Genomic DNA, 18,777 nt, shown 5'->3' with positions numbered 1-18,777 from the left:
TGACTTGACTTGGTCTATAGGATTCTCATTTACCTATACGTACGTCCCCTCTTGTTTGGACTTAGAATTTTTCAATTGAATACAATCTGAGATGATTGGTCTATAGGAATCTCATCTACCTATACCTAGGTCCCCTCTTTTTTGGACTTAGAAATTTTCAATTGAATAAACGTTGAAATTACTTGGTCTATAGGATTAATCTTCCTATACGTACGTCCCCTCTTGTTTGGACTTAGAAATTTTCAATTGAATACAATCTGAGATGCTTGGTCTATAGGATTATCATCTACCTATACCTACGTCCCCTCTTGTTTGGACTTAAAAATTTTCAATTGAATAAACGTTGACATGACTTGGTCTAAAGGATTCTAATCTTCCTATACCTACGTCCCCTCTTGTTTGGACTTAGAAATTTTCAATTGAATTCAATCTGAGATGACTTGGTCTATAGGATTCTTATTTACCTATACCTACGTCCCCTCTTGTTTGGACTTAGAAATTTTCAATTGAATACAATCTGAAATGATTTGGTCTATAGGATTGTCATCTATCTATACCTACATCCCCTCTTGTTTGGACTTAAAAATTTTTCAATTGAATACAATCTGAGAAGGCTTGGTCTATAGGATTTTCATCTATATATACCTACATCCCCTCTTGTTTGGACTGAGAATGTTTTCAATTGAATACACGTTGACTTGCCTTGGTCTATAATATTTTCATCTACCTATACCTACATCCCTTCTTGTTTGGACTTAGAAATTTTTCAATTGAATACAATCTGAGAAGGCTTGGTCTATAGGAATCTAATCTATCTATACCTACATCCCCTCTTGTTTGGACTTAGAAATTGTCAATTGAATACATGCTGAGATGACTTGGTCTAAAGGATTGTCATCTACCTATACCTTCGTCCCGTCTTTTTTGGACTTTGAAATTTTCAATTGAATACACGTTGAGATGACTTGGTCTATAGGAGTCTCATCTACCTATACCTACATGCCCTCTTGTTTGGACTTGGAATTTTTCAATTGAATACACGTTGACTTGCCTTGGTCTATAGGATTGTCATCTACCTATACCTACGTCCCCTCTTTTTTGGACTTAGAAATTTTCAATTGAATACACGTTGAGATGACTTGGTCTATAGGATTCTCATCTACCTATACCTTCGTCCCATCTTGTTTGGACTTAGAAATTGTCAATTGAATACACGCTGAGATGACTTGGTCTATAGGATTGTCATCTACCTATACCTACATCCCCTCTTGTTTGGATTTAGAAATTGTCAATTGAATACACGCTGAGATGACTTGCAATGCAAAAAAAAAAAATGATGTCGCTTTTGGACCGTACTTGAATCTAAAATATACCTTCTTAGTCTTCTGGCTAAGATCAAGGGTAGTGTCTGTTCTTTCTAAATATGGTATAAAGATATTATGGGGTTTCTTTTTGCACTGGGTGTCCATACAATGGAAATATATCACAGACTCCTATAAGGATATTGGAGATAAACTGTGATAACCAGATATATTCTGACACTACATTTACCAGATTACTTAGATAAATACTTTTACAGTTTTAACAAAAGGGCTATCGCAGGGCCTCCATTCATGCAGAATGTCCTCAGAATGCTCAGGAGCAATGTATTACATATGAAACAGGTCTCGCTAGTCTTTATAATTAACTTATTATAATAACTTATTATAATTAACTTATTATAATTAACTTACAATTAACTAGCTGGCTTTGCCAGTTTGCTATTACTTCTCAAAGTGTGCTACGTGAAAAACTTCAAACCAAAATTTTAAATCTCAAACATATCACTCATAAGTTGTAAACACAATACACAAAACTTTTGCATATATTCATATAGATAAATATTAATATTTTGGTAGTTTCTTGTCCAGAATTCACCCTATATTAAAAACAAAAATGAAGAAAAATCTATGATATACATACTCATGACTGAACAAAAATGTCAAATTCCAAAAACCATGTAAATTGATTAAGTAGTTTTCTTTTTAACTTAGAAAATCAACTTTTATGAGTAAGCAAGAAGAAACTGTCTCATGTTACCATCTTGAAGAAGCAAAGCTAGCTAATTCAACTATAATTCAAATTTGCGAGATCAGCCTTGTAATACCTATGAGTTCTCATTAATTGCTTAAAATTGTTTAACAATTATTTTCTATATAAAAATAAAACTGTTTGATCAATTTATGTGGTTTTCGGAATATGATCTCTAATTCTGTCCCAGATACATACATCACAAAGATTTTTCTGTATTTTTGTTTTTTTTAATATGGGGGAAATCTGGACTACCACGATTAATTTTGATGACAATTTAATTAACTGCCAAGAAAGGAGATCATTTTGCCCGAGTTATTGTGTGTACACATTTGTTTTTAATTACAATTTTTAGAGAGGGGGAAAGAGACAGAAGAATTACTCAGTATCTTTCTTATGCTTTGTATCTTTTCCTAGTTTAGTTTAAAATTATGTTCCCTAAAAATTAATCCGCAAATATTTTAAGAAATGTTTAATAATTTATAGTTTTTGTTTATTAAATCACTTTGATATTATTAATATCGACAAAACTGTTTCTACTATTATATAAAAGGAACTTGGTGTGCGTGTGATTTCGTTCTCTATGAACTCGAAAGCAGTTGGGCCAGTACTTTATGTGCCTGGCAGTGTTCTTACATAGGTTTTGTATCAGAATGTCTTCGATACAAATCGATAATCAAAATAATCCGATGAAAGAAGGCACAGATGATTTTGACCAAAGTTAACACCTTACACAGCCTAACACCACAAGTGCATTTGAGAAGTTTGATAACCACACAAGCTGAAAGGCATGACATATAAAATCAACTGTAGGTTCTTTGCTATGACAGGGACACGTTCAAAATGAATGTTTCTGTTTTAAACACATACATTAAGTGGCTTAATGCCTTGTCTGGAGCGATTTCCATTAAAAGAAAAAAATCTCCCAGTTCAGACTAATTTCCATGAAAATGATAAAGCAGAGACAGGCTAGCAACGTCTCTTCTGTGAGAAAGAGGTTGTAGGGAAGAGAAAAGGGCATCTCCTATGAGGCTACAAAGTCTATTCTGAAGAACTGTCCAGGAAGGATAAGTCCTTCCTAGCAGCTCCTACCCAGATGTGACAGCAATACTCCATCCTTGGACGTACCTGGCTCTTATATAGGTAGAGAATTCCATCAGCAGGTAGATATCGGCTGGATCGATAGAAGGATCCCACCATTTTTCCAGCGACCTTGGCAACAGATTTGATGCATGTGTTCCATTTCATATCAGGAGTAAAGGTCAAGCCCAGAAGTTTGTCAAAACATGGAGCCTCCCCAAGACGAGAGCCATTCATCCCAATTGATGCCAGATGGAGATCAGTAATTGTTTTTCTATTATTTTTGTCGTAACATAAGATAAATTATTTCAATAAAATCAGATTAATTTTTTTTTTTTTTAAACGTTAAAAAGGAAACTTTTTAGATGGATCAGTTTGAGTCTGTGAAAATTTAATTCAATACCATGATGGTTCTTTACCAAGACACTGCATAGCCAATTGGTCCCCTTTCTTGAAAGGTTGCTAATCTCTGTTTTAGACAAAGTGTTTACAGCAAAAGGCTATTCATTTTTTACCATTTAACAAAAGTTATAAGGAATAAAGTTTCTTTTTTTATCAGGGTTGTACGGTTGAAGGTTTTGGAAGGAGTCTGAGGCAAACTAATAAAAATATTAGGAGTCAGAGTCAAAATTTTTTAATCTCAAAAGAACCAACAGACAATTTGAATATTGGAAGGCTTTAAAATAACATGTCTGAGTTTGTACGTTTTAGCATGTTAGAGTTTGTACACTTTGGAACATTGGGAGGTTGAGTCAGATCTTATAACTTTTAACTCCACAACACTGTTCTCATACAACATTGTGTGTTTGTGTGATCGTCTTTATTAGCTAAAATGTTTATTCGGCAGAGGATAGTCACTCATTTTCAACCATCTTTTTGTTTGAAATTTGTTTGCATCTTGTTTGAAATTTATAAAATTGTTTGTCTGGTTATATTGTTTCTTTTTTTGCATTCTCTAAATGTCTAATGGCTCAGTATACGTATATAAAAAAACTAAAACAAAACAAACAAATTATTAAAATAAACACTTTGTAAAAAATATTGTTTCACTATTTTTATTGAAAATGTAAAATTAAAATTTTAATTTAATCCTATGTTATTCCTTAACAAAAAAAATGTAAAAAGTCCCTGACAATGTGTAAATTGTGAATTGTAAAAATTAAAAAAAATCTTGTCCTGAAACGTAAAATAAAACTTTTGTTGATTTAATTATTTTGTTTCTTCATCTTTTTGTCATGTTAGCTAAGGTGTGTGTAGTGTGTGTATGGAGGGGGGGGGTTGTAGGCAGATGATTTTTTTGTTGGCGTGTCTTGATGAGTGATGGTCACTCATCATCAGTGAGAAAGCAGGCTGATTACCAAATTCCCATTGTGCATTGCCCATTGACTGACATTAAAAAAAAAAAAAAAAAATGGCACTACAAAATCCCTTTTGAATTCCCAACCAATTGTTTTTCAACTTTTCATATTTATTTTTCTTTACGATTTGGAATCTTCATTCGTACTTTATCGTAATCTACCTGTTCACCTGACTCGGGTTTTTTAATGTAGGGAAAATCCAGCTCTTTAAAAAGGGGCAGCCTGGATTGGGGCATAAATTTAAATTGCCTCAGTCTAGAAGGATATCTCCTTCACTGACTGAGGACAAGAAAGTTGAAGTGAAGCATCAAACAGATGCTTCATATTCACTTCTATTCAAAACGTCAAGCACAATTTTGAGAAAAGTATTTTCTGCGTGCTGTTTTGATACAAAAATACTGTATATTTCCGGGAGTGACTTAATATCCCCCACCCCACTCTTTAAAATATAGTAATGTTAATTCGTAAACGGTTTCTGTCATTTCCAGGACTGACTTAATATCCCCCATACCACTCTTAAAAATATTCATGAAATATATTAATGTTAATTCGTAAACGGTTTATTATACGGATTATTTGAACTACTGTTCTCATCCTGAGTTTTATTTTCAAAACGTTTTGATCGATGTAACCTACGATCTTCTTCATGTGAACTAAAACGTTATGAAAATAACATGCAAGATAAAAACAATAATCCACAGAATCTAAATAATATGAACACCGTATATTTCGGCATATAAGGCAACCGTCAGATAAGATGAGGTACAAAATTGGAGCAAATTTTGATAAATTTATTATATATCGGTTGTATAAGTGTGTGTGTGTGGAGAGCAAGTAGATAGGGACACGATCTCTGCAATGTTTTTTGTTTGTTTATTTATAAAAAAAGTTTTGTAAGTAAAGTTTTATATTTTTTAAAATTCATTTTATTTTATTTTATTTCATTTCGTTTGTAAATAAATCTGTGCAACATCCATTTCTTTTTGTTTAATCAAACACCACTGCCTTGTGGGCCTTATCACAGCAAAAGGACAAGAGATGGGAACTCTGACTTCAAATCCTACTGCTGCCTTGCAGTTTTCCTTAAAAGGCTATGGAACCTCATTCAGGAAAAAAAGGCGTAGTAGCAGACACGATAGGGCGACTGTTTGCCTCACTGAGATTACTTTCGGCCAGAAGCTGCGCACCTCCTCTGCTGCCAGTTGTCATATGGGTTCGCTCCACTCCACTGGATATGAACATTAGAGGTTCAGAGGGTGTCTATCTGATACGCAACAGATACTGCACCTAAACTGCACAAGCAAGTTTGGAGCCAAGGTGGAAAGTCCTCTGGTGACGGAGTGAGACTACGCCAACACCGAGGCCCCAACTAGTCATCGTCAAGATTGACGGACTGCATGATGACGACGATGATGACTTTAAAAAAAAATTTTTATTTCAGAAATAACATTGAACTTAGATTCTTTTATGGCGTCTTCGTTTAGAAGAAAGCTTTTCATATTATTTGGATTCTTCGTGCTACTGGTCTCATCTGGAGTGCCATTTTCATAATGTTTCGGTCTTCAAGTGTATCTTGCTAAACTCGGAAATCTGCACTGAATTTCAAATGGAATCCTCTAATGCTTCACGGGGTAGTATGCTCTCGTTCCGTCAGCCATGACTGAACAGAATTCCTAAATAATTCGAGATTGTGTTTTTCAGCCGGCCACACTGAGGATTGAACAGAAGAACATCATTTCTACAACTGAAATTTTCCATAGCACGGGTACTTGCGGACAATTCTAGTATGAATTCTACACAGACACACACACACATAAATATAAATGAAATAAGAATTACAATTAAGTTTACAAAGATAATCCAAAACAGCAAACTTAAAGTATATTATAAATATTAAGACTTTAATTAATCCTAATCAGATGTAAAAGCTCAATAGAACCAAATAAGACATAGAGCTTATAATAAGAACAAATAATTAATAAAACATGTTAAAAACACTTTAAGAAGAGTTAAAAAAAAATTTAATTTTCAAAAATGGAAACACAAATTAAGTGGACTGTTCTTAATTCTCGAAGTTTAAAAAAAAATACTTTCCTTCTCATCAGAGTAGGAATTAGCAAAATACGGAATCGGATCTTGCTTGCAAAATATTTAGCGAAACTACACGTAAGCCATAGAGCTTACTTGGTAAAAAATAGTGAAGCAGAGGGAATGGGGGGAAAATATGATTTCACGTGAATGGATGGTCGGCTGAAGAGTAGAAAATCCAATAACGGTAAAATCCAAGAAAAGTTGGTTAAAGTTCCGTATCTAAAATTAAAAATCCAAAGGAATCGCGTTACATGAAGATATTTCGATGTCATCCAAAAGGCAGAATTCCGTGAAATAATTCACAAATTGGTACAAGGAAAAAAGAGTGAGTTCAAAATATTATTATTAAAAGATAAATTGTGCGTAGAATGAAGAAATGGAGAGATTTTAAGACGCTTCTGCCGAGGCCGATTTTTTAAGTATGAATCCGTGGATTAAGGACAATCCACTTAATTTGTGTTTCCTTTTTGAAAATTAAATATGTTTTTAACTCTTCTTAAAGTGTTTTTAACATGTTTTATAAATTATTTGTTCATATATATATATATACATATATATATATATATATATATATATATATATATATATTTCGCCGATATTTTTGAAAGTCATCCCCTCTTTTTGATTGACTAGCCTTAATTTAAACCGTCGCCACCTCCGGTTTGGCGATGGACGCAACAGCAAAGACGTCACGTTTTTTTTTCATTTTCTTTTCTTCCTTTGCAGTACGGGTTCGAGCCTGCCTGCCTACTACCACCGTTTTTTTTTTTTTGCTCAACACACACCTCCAAACACCCGGGTAACACCGGGAACCTAGGCTAATCTATATATCTATAAAAGTGAACGTATCTGTCTGTCTGTCTGTCTGTCTGTCTGTCTGTGTACATTTCCCTACGCAATAACTCTGTCAATTTTTAGTCTATAGACTCGAAATTTGAAATACCGGGTACTGAGATTTGGGAAAATCGATGTGACGGGTGTCAGCCAGAAATTTGGCTGTTAAGGGGTCAAATTTCAACGATTTGACCTTTAGGAATTCTACCAAACTCCTCCGACAATTTTGGGTCTAGGCACTTGAAATTTTAGATATAGGTTCCTTGAACATGGATCTAACTTAATAAAGTGATTTGAGCCCGAAACAATAAATTTTAAGGGGTCATAATAGGGGTCAAAGTTTTAAAAAATTAACCATTTTTTTTGTTTTTTTTTTTTGCTTTTTTTGCACAGCATACACCTCCAAACACCCGAGCAAGGGGTCAAAGTTCAACGATTTGACCTTTGAGAATTCTACCAAACTCCTCCGCCAATTGTGGGTCTAAACACTTGAAATTTTAGATATAGGTTCCTTGGACATGGATATAACTTAATAACTTGATTTGAGTCCAAAACAATAAATGTTAAGGGGACATAATAGGGGTCAAAGTTTAAAAAAATTGACCGCTTTTTCTTTTTTTTTTTCTCAACATACACCTCCAAACACCCGGGCAACGCCGGGCTGAAATGCTAGTAAACTATAAAACATACAAACGCCTATATTCATTCGAAAAAAATAAAATTGAATTTTTGTACTTTATTATTGTTATATTTAATTGAATTTTTGTACTTCATTATTGTAATATTTAATCGAATTTTGTACTTCATTATTGTAATATTTAATTGAATTTTTGTGCCTCATTATTGTAATATTAAATTAAATTGTTGTACTTCATTATTGTAATATTAAATTGAATTTTTGTACTTCGTTATTTTAGCGAAATGCGACATCTGAAAAAAATGTGTTTTCATTAAAAAAACAACAATAACTACTTACTGTTTTTATCAATTTCAACAATAAGCAATGTTATCTACCTAATTGCCATGTCAAAATTAGTTAAATATTTCTGGAATATTAAATAAAACACGTATTTCATTATTCAATGGGAAAAAATAATTTCGGCCATGTTTGCTCTGTCACGTGTGACATGTGACGTAAACACAAGGCAATAACGCATAGTTTGTAATGTCAATAAAGAAGGGTTTATTAAAATCAAAACAGGTAACAAATATACATATCAAATGTTATTGCTTTTAACAACATGGATCAAAGCTAAAAAGAAAATGGCTAGTCAGAACCAAATATTGATTTTTTAGACGAAATCTGTCAATGACAAAAATCTAGAGATAGACCAACTTTACTTTATTATGTATATATGTATATATGCGCGTGTGTGCGTGAAAATTGCAGGTGTGCATATTCTGTGATGACATCAATGAAGAATTAATATTTCATAAATTTTACATCTGAAATTTTATGATAGCTATTGCAGAATTGAATAAAATCTAAAAATGTTTATTTTGCTATGCAGTGTTTTTCATTATTATCTAACATACCGTTCTGCTTGTCTTTCATGAGTTTGTAATAACACAGCCCCAACCCGCCCTGCATCTAATCTAAATATGATCAAATGTGAGAAATACTATGATTAAACATCTTGCTTTTCCTTCATCAAAAATCCGTCCTTTTGTTTTTTTTTTGTTTTTGTTTTTTTGTGTGTGACAATTTCGTATTTTTGTGTTCGTCAGGATAAATTGAAAAGAGAGAAACTGACTGAAGCAGACGTTAGGAAATCATCGTTGTCGTCGAAAAAATTTGTTGAAGAAGGGGGGAGACAATTTACAACTTGATGTCATCACCTGCCTCAGCGGCTGATTTGTAAACTGTTTGGACGTCTGGTTTTTGTTCTGTAAAAAAAAAAAAAATAATAAAAAAAATAAAAATACGAATTATATTTGTGACGCGACAGATATGCAAATGTAGATAGAAACTATAGAACTGCACGCCTGTGGAACTCTGTTCCGCTTGCCTGTTTCCCTCCCGACTTCAACCTAGATGTCTTCAAGCCCAACACAAACAAATTCCTGATGAACCGCCCCCCCTCTAAGTAATTACACCTTACCAATTCTCCAATACTATTGCTACACTATCCCTTTGATTACTGTACACACAATAACCCTTATCCCTGAGTGGCCATTGGGCCTTGATAAGTGGTGAACTCCATGTAAAAAAAAAAATATCAGCAATAAATGCATATTTATAAAACAAATATAAACAGCATATAGGGTTTGAGCCTTCAACCTTCAAAAAGAGTGTCACTTAAAACTGAATATCACCCAGTACTTTATCCGTTACGCCATGGGTCCTTGTGGAGTCATAGGCAAATATAAACGCATGCACTTATACATAAACAACATATACACAGAAGAGTGGCACTTTTTTCTTTTTTTTTGTACACAAAGGAATCACCACTTATCAAGGCCCGGAGGCCACTCGAGGATAAGGGTTAATGAATGTACAGTGGTCAAAAGGAACATGTCGTAGTAATCGTTAATAGTGGAAATTTGGTAAATTGGATTACTTAAGGGGATGGCTAATCAAGAATTTGTTTACATTGGACTTCAAGACAACCATATTGTGGTCGGAAAACAAGAAAACGGAACAGCGTTCCACAGGCGTGCAGTTATTAGAAAGAAGCTTTGTTCATGGAATATACGTTTAGGTTTAGGCACAGATAAAGAGTGGGGGAATTATTGATAGTGGTTTCAGCTAGATTAATGTTTTCCGTAAAAGTCAGGACAGGGGGGAAGCATAGATTAGAGCTCAGACAAGCACTTGCCATGAAAATAACGATGAAGCAGAGACAGGCTCGCAACGCCTCTTCTATGGGAAAGAGGTTGCAGGGAAGAGAAAAGGGAATCCCCCACTAGACTGCGAAGTCTATTTTGAACTCTGTCAAGGCAGGATATAAAATTACGCCATGGGTCCTTGCGAAGTAATAGGCAAAATTGAGTTCTAAGTGACATTTTTTTGGAGGTTGAAGGTTCATTCCTCAGTGCGAGTGATACTGAAAATATAATTACGAATTACTTAAGATTTTTAACCGGTCATGGCTGACGGAATGAGAGCATGTTACTCCTGTGGATTAAATAATGAGTTCCGTTTGAAATTTCGTATATCTTTTCGATTTGGACAAAAAGATTCCCGAGTTCGATAAGATACTCCTGAAGAAGGTCTGAAGTTATATTGGCTGGAACGTTCTCAACATGACAACAGTAGTTTAAATAATGAAGATCAGTTAAATAATCTTACAGCGACAAATACTGGTAGTGCACAACACATCCAAAGTATTACTGTTTAAATTATGTTGTTTTGGATTATGGCATGGCAGTGCCGGATTTTGGAGTCGGACGACGACGGAAAATACCAGGTTCTCAAATATGTCCCAGAACAGAGGACTTCAAGTTATATATAAACAAATGCTTTTGTGGGTCAAGAGAGAGAGAGAGAGAGAGAGAGAGAGAGAGAGAGAGAGAGAGGAAGAAAAAACGCAGACCAAACACGTCGTCGCATTCCTAGACCGTCACCAACCACGTCTCTCTATCTCTGCTCCATCGCCGAAATGTGGCTTCCCTGTAAAATATTACAAGTACTTTGACGGTAAATACTTGGACGAATTCAAAGCACTAGTAGCCCCTCGACATAAATACCCTCGACAAACCCGACAAGCAGCAAAATCCCACCCCTACACTGTAGAGATGCTTAGATGTCGAAAAGCTTTCTACTCAACTAGCTTCTTCCTTCGAACTGCTAGACTTTGGAATTCCCTTCCAGGCCCCATGTTTTTCCGACTGTACTGACATGCAGATATCCAAGTGTAATGTAAACAGACATCTTGCTGTCCAACTTCCTACATAGTATTCCTGCAAATCTGGTTCCAAATAATAGCCCCTTACAACTTAGTGGCACTGTGTTTGGGATGAAAAAATAACAGTAAAAAAAACTGTAATATGTAGAAAGTCTTACAATGCAGAAGTAACAGAAAGACATAGACTGAAGCAGATAAAGAGGAAGTTTATTACAAATGCATGTGTATATATTTATATATTTCATACACACATTTTATTTATATTTGTATTGTGATTACCTGTGTCAGCTGGTCTGATGGAATATCCGTATTCTATAATATTTCGAGCATGCGACGCTATCAAAGCAACATTATGGCCAGATAAAATAACACGTTGTGTACTGAATCCGCTGTTCCAAAAACAAGAGGGAGAACCAGTGCGATTTGGTGTTCAACGTCTCAAGTATATCTTGCTTGATTCCAAAGCAATTATTGCACGAAGATTCAAAAATACAAATCCTGGTTGCCCCGTCACTAATATACAGAGAAATCTTCAAAATGCTCAGTAAGAAATCGAGAGGGTGTTTGAATGATAAAAGGTTTACTGTTATCACAAATATAATCAGCTCTTCTTTTTCTGTATGCTTTATTCTTGTGTCAGAGTGTTCTGGTTAATTAGTAAAAAATATGACAAATAAAAGAAACTAAGCTAAGCTTAATAACACACCAACGGAAACAACTACTAATTCAGGTCGTGCCATAATATGACCTATAGGAAAGTTATAAATGATAACTTTAATTGGTGAAAAAAGCGAAAGAGAGATGTTATGACATGAGTTACCGTTCCTTGGATAGGAGTTACTTGCCCTTGAATAAAAGCGGGTTCACTTGCTTTTCGGGTGCAGCTCTTGTATGGTCTGTTAACTTCATAGTTCAACCTCGACTATCGGCCTGACAGAAACTGGGTAATTTCGATGCCCTTTTTGTTGCCAGACTGATGCAAAATGTTCTGTAAAGTTTTAGGAGGTCCACCTTCCCAGGCCTTACCTCTGGGCTTTCGGAAGGAGCAAATTTATCGCTTGTTGCCTGAAATATCCTTACTGGGGAATACCAACGGGGTTACTCAGGCATATTTGTGCAAGGTCGAATTTCTTCTTCTCTTTGAGCACTGACTTATTTTCCTACCTTCCGATCTTGTGTCACATCCTCTCATGGTGGAAGCGAGATAAATATCGGCCTTTGTAATCTAAACATACCTTTGTGTTGTCTTTCGTTACTCTACTAACCCCAAGTTTAACAGACCTTTTAGTGTTGCTGTAATATATAGAGAAATCTCCAAAATGCTTTGCTGAATCTTGCTTCCCTAATAGCTGCAAGATGGCCTCTATGGTACTAGTGTACAAAAATTCTTGTGAAAGGACCGATTCTCTCAATATTCGCCCTGTTAGTCTCCCCTCTCTCTCTCTTAGCTAAAATCTTTGAGATCTGAATTAAGCAAGCACTAGTCCAGCACCTCGTAAAGGAAAATCTTCTCTGACAAACAGTATGGATTCAGGCAATGTCATTCTACTGCAGATATTTTAACAGTCATCTATGAATGCATATACCATGTACTGGGCGAAGCCAGGGCTGTAGTCCTTGATATATCCAAGGCCTTTGACAAAGTCTAGCACGAAGAGCTGCTAATGAAAATTAAATGCTACGGTATAACTGGACGTATACTAAATATAATTAGATCCTTCTTAGACAATAAGACCATCTAGGTTGTTATTGATGGACGTACATCCAAGCAGCATAACATTAATGCGGAAGTGCCTCAGGGATCGATCCTTAGACCACTATTATTCCTGATATTCATAAACGATCTCCTGGTAACATTGTGTCCGAGATGGGTATATTTGCTGATGATATAACGCTCTATAACATGCATGAGGGAAGAATGGTTATACATTAATCTAAGACAATGCCAGAATCGTTAGAAAATGACTTCTAGACCGTAGTGGAATGTGGCCGCAAAAGGATGGTAACATTTAATGCTAGTAAGACGAAGCTGCTCTCCTTTAAAAATTACAAGACGCCTCTCCAACCGCCTATATCCATGAAAAATAACACACTACCTGAGAATTCTTCCTTTAAACTCCTCAGCCTAACATTTGCAGACAATATGAATTGGAACAAATACATTGACGACATTGCAAAGGCTGCTGCAAAGAAGGTGGGCCCCTCTATCAAGCTAGAAGATTACTCACACCTGAGAGTATCCTGTATCTCTACAAGGCCACCATTCGCCCATGCATGGAGAAGTGCTGCCACATTTGGGCTAGTGCATCCACCACTAGCCTTTCCCTCTTAGGGTTCAAAAAAGAGTTGTTAATCTAATATGTCCCACTTTGTCAACTCAGCTCCAACCCCTGTCCCATCACCGCAATGTTGCATCTCTGTGCCTGTTTTACAAATATTTTAATGGAATATGTTCTGATGAACTCGTTACACTCGTGTCCCCTCGACGTATATATCCCCGACAAACCCACTTAGCAACAAAATCTCTCCACTTCACAGTTGAGGTTCATAAATGCCAGAAAGCTTTCTACTCTAATAGTTTCTTCCCTCGAACAGCTAGACTTTGGAATTGCCTTCCTGCTACCTGCTTCCCTAACTTTACTGATATGCAGAAGTTTAAATGTAATGTAAACCAACATCTTGTTAATCTTTCCTAGCCATGGTCCCACATAGTAGCTCCTTACGCCCAAGTGGCGATATGCCTTGTTAAGGGTGAATGTGAGTAAAAAACAATTTAAAAAATAACATGAAAGGCTTGCTTTATTAAACTGTTTGGGAAAAGAAAGAGCCATTTTAGTACCTTCTAATTTAGAGTCATTCCAGGGGAGGTAAATCGGTTCATAACATCACAAGTGAAAGAGAAAGGGGTGTCGTAGGTGGATGAAAGTGATAAGGGGGAGACGATAGATAGATAGAGAGAGAGAGAGAATCGTGGAAAGAATACTTACGCTAATATTTCTACATTATCAATCGCCCACTGATCGTGACCTTGACCGCCGTGTTCTGGTTGCCACCATCGGAATTGCACGCCGACCTTACTTAAGTCTCTTGGAATATCGTAGGCAACTTGTTTGGCGTTTAAATAATCCCGAGGTTCGTGACGAGCAAGTAGTTTCCATTCAACACCCTGAAGAAAAATATGACAAAATGAAAAACGGTTAATTTTTTTTTTTTTAAATATGTTTCTTTTTTTATGACAAAATGACTATTTATGATAAAATGAAAAACGGTTATTATTTTTTTTTCTTAAATATGTTTAATATTGCAGATGCAACATTGCGGTGATGGGACAGGGGTTGGAGCTGAGTTGACAAAGTGGGATGTATTAGATTGAAAAAATTTTTTTGAACCCCATCCAAGAGGGAAAGGCCATGTAAAAAACGATTAATTTTTTTTTTAAATATGTTTTTTTAAATGTCATTTCAAATGTATTTTTGTTAAAAAATTTTTTTAATATGTTTTTTTTAAATGTCATTTCAAATGTATTTTTGTTAAGGTTTTTTAAAATATGTTTATTTTTTAAAATGTCATTTCAAATGTATTTTTGTTAAAAGTTTTTTTAATATGTTTTTTTTTTAAATATCATTTCAAATGTATTTTTGTTAAGGTTTTTTAAAATATGTTTATTTTTTAAAATATGTTTTTTTTTAAAATATCATTTCAAATGTATTTTTGTTAAAAGTTTTTCCTCCCAAAAGTTTTATTATTTGAAATAAAATCATTTTAAAAATCGACCAAAAAACATTTGTGAATTTTGTATCTGGGCTATGTTGTTCTTGAATACCATTTATCTAAATAGCAAAAGAATTTGAAAAGATGAGTTTGTTTTGGGTGCTGAAACCCGGAATGAATCAACGACATTTAGATGAGTTTCTTTTCATCAACGACATTGGCGATGTTTTCTTTTTTTTTTCCTTGCATTTTCACCGCAAACAAGACACATTGCTACTTTGATGTAAGGGGCTACTATCAGGGACATAAGCTACAGGAGTACTATGTAGGGAGTTGGGCAGCAAGATGTTGGTTCACGTTACACTTGAACTTCTGCATGTCAGTACAGTTGGGGAAGCAGGAACCCGGAAGGGAATTCCAAAGTCTAGCGGTTCTGGGGAAAAAAACTACTGGAGTAGAAGGCTCTCTTACATCTAGGGATCTCTTCTGTGAAGGGGTGGGATTTTGCTGCTTGTCGGGTTTGGCGGGGGTTCGCTCGTAATATCACAGTTATAGTCGTAGCAATAGTCTTTGTTTATTCTTTTCATCAAAACATGAGACGATAAGCAAGCCCCATCAAAAACGCATGGGAACAACATGGGGTCCAAAACAAAACTGACCCTTATGCAAAAAAATCTTTATCCTTTTATTCAGCACCTAAACTTACATTGTAACGTGGCTGTTACACTTTGCTTTAGAAATTCATAAAAAATAAAACTGGAAAGAAATAAATAAAAATCGGCATTTTTTTCCTTCTTTTTTAAATAAAAGCATTTATTACTTTTACTCCCCCGTCTCGACATCACTTAAGATGTCTCTCGTTGCCACATGTCCATCTAACCTGGTTCGCGTTTCTCTTTCTTCCGACCGCACGCTAGTTTCAGCCAGCTAATTCTTGCCTTCATTTTACCCGCCCGTTACCTTTTGTGTTGACTCTTTTCTCCCCGACCACGTGGTCCTTTTTTCTTTTCGCGCCAGTTCACAATACTTTCTAATTTGCATATGCGTTCAAACGCTACTCCTGCTGCTAATTCAATTGCTTGCCATCCATCCTACAGCTGCTGCTGATTCTCGCATACGCACTGATATGCGTTATGTTACAGCATATCTATTCTCGCCTCACACTCAAATGATTCTAGGTTCATGTGCCATCGTTTCCTTCCTTGCAGCGGGCACATACTAATCATGGCCGCTTATTTCTAGATCTTTCCTCACCATACCACATCTTGCTGCCACAATCGCAAATGACTTTCCATTTTTCCCTTATTTATTTAAAACCAAATGGAATTTCCATGAACATTATTTTTTTTCAAAACTTCTACTGTCTCACTGCAGACTACAACATGGTCATCTTCAAGTCGAATGTCAACAAATACTTTGTAGGTTTGTCCTCTTAAAAAGTCAAGTCTCTCATCATCTGACTGCAATTATACGACATAATCCGATTGTCACGCTGGTTCTCATTAGATCACAGAAGTTAAGCAACGTTGAGCCTGGTCAGTACTAGATGGGTTACCATTTGGGAATACCAGGCGCTTTATGTAGGAGGACGGTGACACCTTTCTGCAAAATCTTCAAAATGAATATTTCTGTTTCGAGTACAGCTGAAGTATGGTACCTGATTTTTGGCTTTTTAAACTTTAATTCAAGCCATTATATATAAAAATAATTTTATAAAATAAACAGTAGGTTCTCTACAGTGCAATGTAGGTTACAGTGTATTATGAACTAAGCCACTGCAAGAGGCATGGGAGCTTCCTCCCGGTGCACTGCGATGAGTCCCTAGCTAGAGCAGGTAATCAATCGATTTGATTAAAAAAAATATGGACGATTTCACCGATTTCTATAACAATAAAAATATGGGAGTGTGAAACATTCGTTGATTATCATTCAATCTCGGGCAATGTCAGCTCACCCTGCTAGTAATATATCTACAATTATATAAATACAACTTTATCCCCCCGCGCGTGCGCGTGTGAGTTCGTTCCTTATAGACTTCGAACGGCTGAACAGATTTTCTTAAAAATTTACAGAATTTTAGTGGATAAGTCTGGGAGTGATCTTAGTTAAGTTTTGTCTCAGAATTCCCCCCCGATAATTACCGATAATCGTTATCGTTATTTTAATTTATCTATCATCGGTAAAGCCATGTTTTTCCATTTCGTCGCTTAGCAACAATGATAGAACAACGGGCGGTGAAAATTCTACTGTGGGTAAGTTGATAGCGTGTTTTTTTTTCATAGCGTGGTCTGTAGGTTCAAACCCCGCATGTCAATTTCTTAATGTTTTTTTTTTCGTTAACTGGAAAGGAAGTTTATTTATAAGATTAGAAAATTTACGTGCGTGTGTATATTTTTAAAATATCTATTATTTTTTAAATATAAAACTGGAATATTACGTTACTTTAATTAAACTTTATAATTGATTATAGAAAAAACAAAATCGTAAGCTAAGCAAAGATGATTTCTTTGTCGAAATAAAAAAAAATACATTTGAATTTCACTGTAGAAATAATAAAACTTCAAATAAAATTTTTTTTTTTTAGCTAACTTTGCTTTAAACTAAGTGTTTGGTATAAAATGATTATTTACTTTAATCAAAAATTCATAGACGGTCACCTTGCTAGTACATTATATATGTATGTATATATATATATGCATATATGTATATGTATATATATAATGATGATTCCCGAAAGGATGAAACACTAGTGTGTGTAGGTATTTAATAATTATTATACTAAATAATTGTCAGCTCCTTTAAGAAACTCGTTTCTTATCGTTGAGCACTTTTAGTTGAAATAAAGTCGGTCAATTTAGTTCTTATGCGCAGATCATCATATAATGATTAGATCACTCTGACAGACGTTAAAAAGCATTTCAAAATAAATGTATAAAGTTCAACAGCATTTCATGCGGTTAGCGGTAGCCGAAGAGATTAGGTCCTTGCTAATGAAGCCAGAGATGGCTTCTGCAGAAACACTAGTGCCTGTAAGTATTTAATAATTATTATAGCAAATAATTATATATATATATATATATATATATATATGTATATATATATATATTCATTAGTTCTGCAAGAGAGATGAACATTATTGCTGTGTGAGGATTACAGATGAAGTGTAGATTTAGTGTTTCCACATACAACAACAAGACCATGAAAAACAATGATACCTAAACAAATATAAAAGCCGTGAGGCTCACAAGAAAGATTCAAGCATCATGACTGGTATGGGCTCCTTTGGTAGCTAACATTTCTGTGCTAGCCTTTACTGGTTACACCTTTGTTTTTCTAAGGTCAACCTGGGTCAACGAGTGGCCATGTATTTGTCTCTTTTTTTCAAAACGCTATCTGATGGCCCGAAAAATTTTGTATGTGAAAAAGATGGTGGAGCAAGTTTATAAAAAAGGAATTATTTACCTTGTTGTCACTGTATTGTAAGAGAACGCCACGGAAATACTGCGGAGACTTCAAATTTACGTTGCAATCTATCGTTTGTGCTTGGCAACCGATTTGTAGGACAAAAATGATTTTGCTGAAATATTAAGAAAAAAAAGAAGACTTTAGATAAAAGAACAATTTCTATTCGCATCATATCGCTCTAAGTGATAAACATTCAAATGGGTAGGTTGGCTAGTGAATTTATTATTAGCTAGTACGAATTAACGATTAGACAGGGAGTGCTGTAGACATAGGTTTTTATACAAATTTTATGCCTACGAAACTAAAGGAAACTTATGCTC

At 35.1% G+C, this 18,777-nt stretch overlaps 1 protein-coding gene and 1 pseudogene across 1 annotated transcript in view; one reads left to right on the top strand and one right to left on the bottom strand.

Moving 5' to 3' along the window:
- The first annotated feature begins 1,369 nt into the window (after positions 1-1,369).
- Positions 1,370-1,544, top strand: LOC145244150 (U2 spliceosomal RNA; annotated as a pseudogene).
- Positions 1,545-9,098: 7,554 nt separating this feature from the next.
- Positions 9,099-18,777, bottom strand: part of LOC145243628 (reelin-like) — a 280,927-nt gene continuing 271,248 nt past the window's right edge. Inside the window, exons 56-58 of the mRNA XM_080106652.1 lie at positions 18,455-18,569; positions 14,269-14,447; positions 9,099-9,320 (exon numbers count right to left, since the gene is read on the bottom strand). Of these exons, the coding sequence (XP_079962778.1) occupies positions 9,278-9,320; positions 14,269-14,447; positions 18,455-18,569 (337 nt within the window). The 3' untranslated portion in view covers positions 9,099-9,277. The remainder of the gene's footprint in view (positions 9,321-14,268; positions 14,448-18,454; positions 18,570-18,777) is intronic.

Source organism: Euprymna scolopes, chromosome 22 (genome assembly GCF_053919585.1).
Source record: "Euprymna scolopes isolate OS-2025 chromosome 22, ASM5391958v1, whole genome shotgun sequence".
In the NCBI taxonomy this organism is placed as follows: Eukaryota; Metazoa; Mollusca; class Cephalopoda; order Sepiida; family Sepiolidae; genus Euprymna; species Euprymna scolopes.
This window is presented reverse-complemented; position numbering and strand designations above follow the sequence as displayed.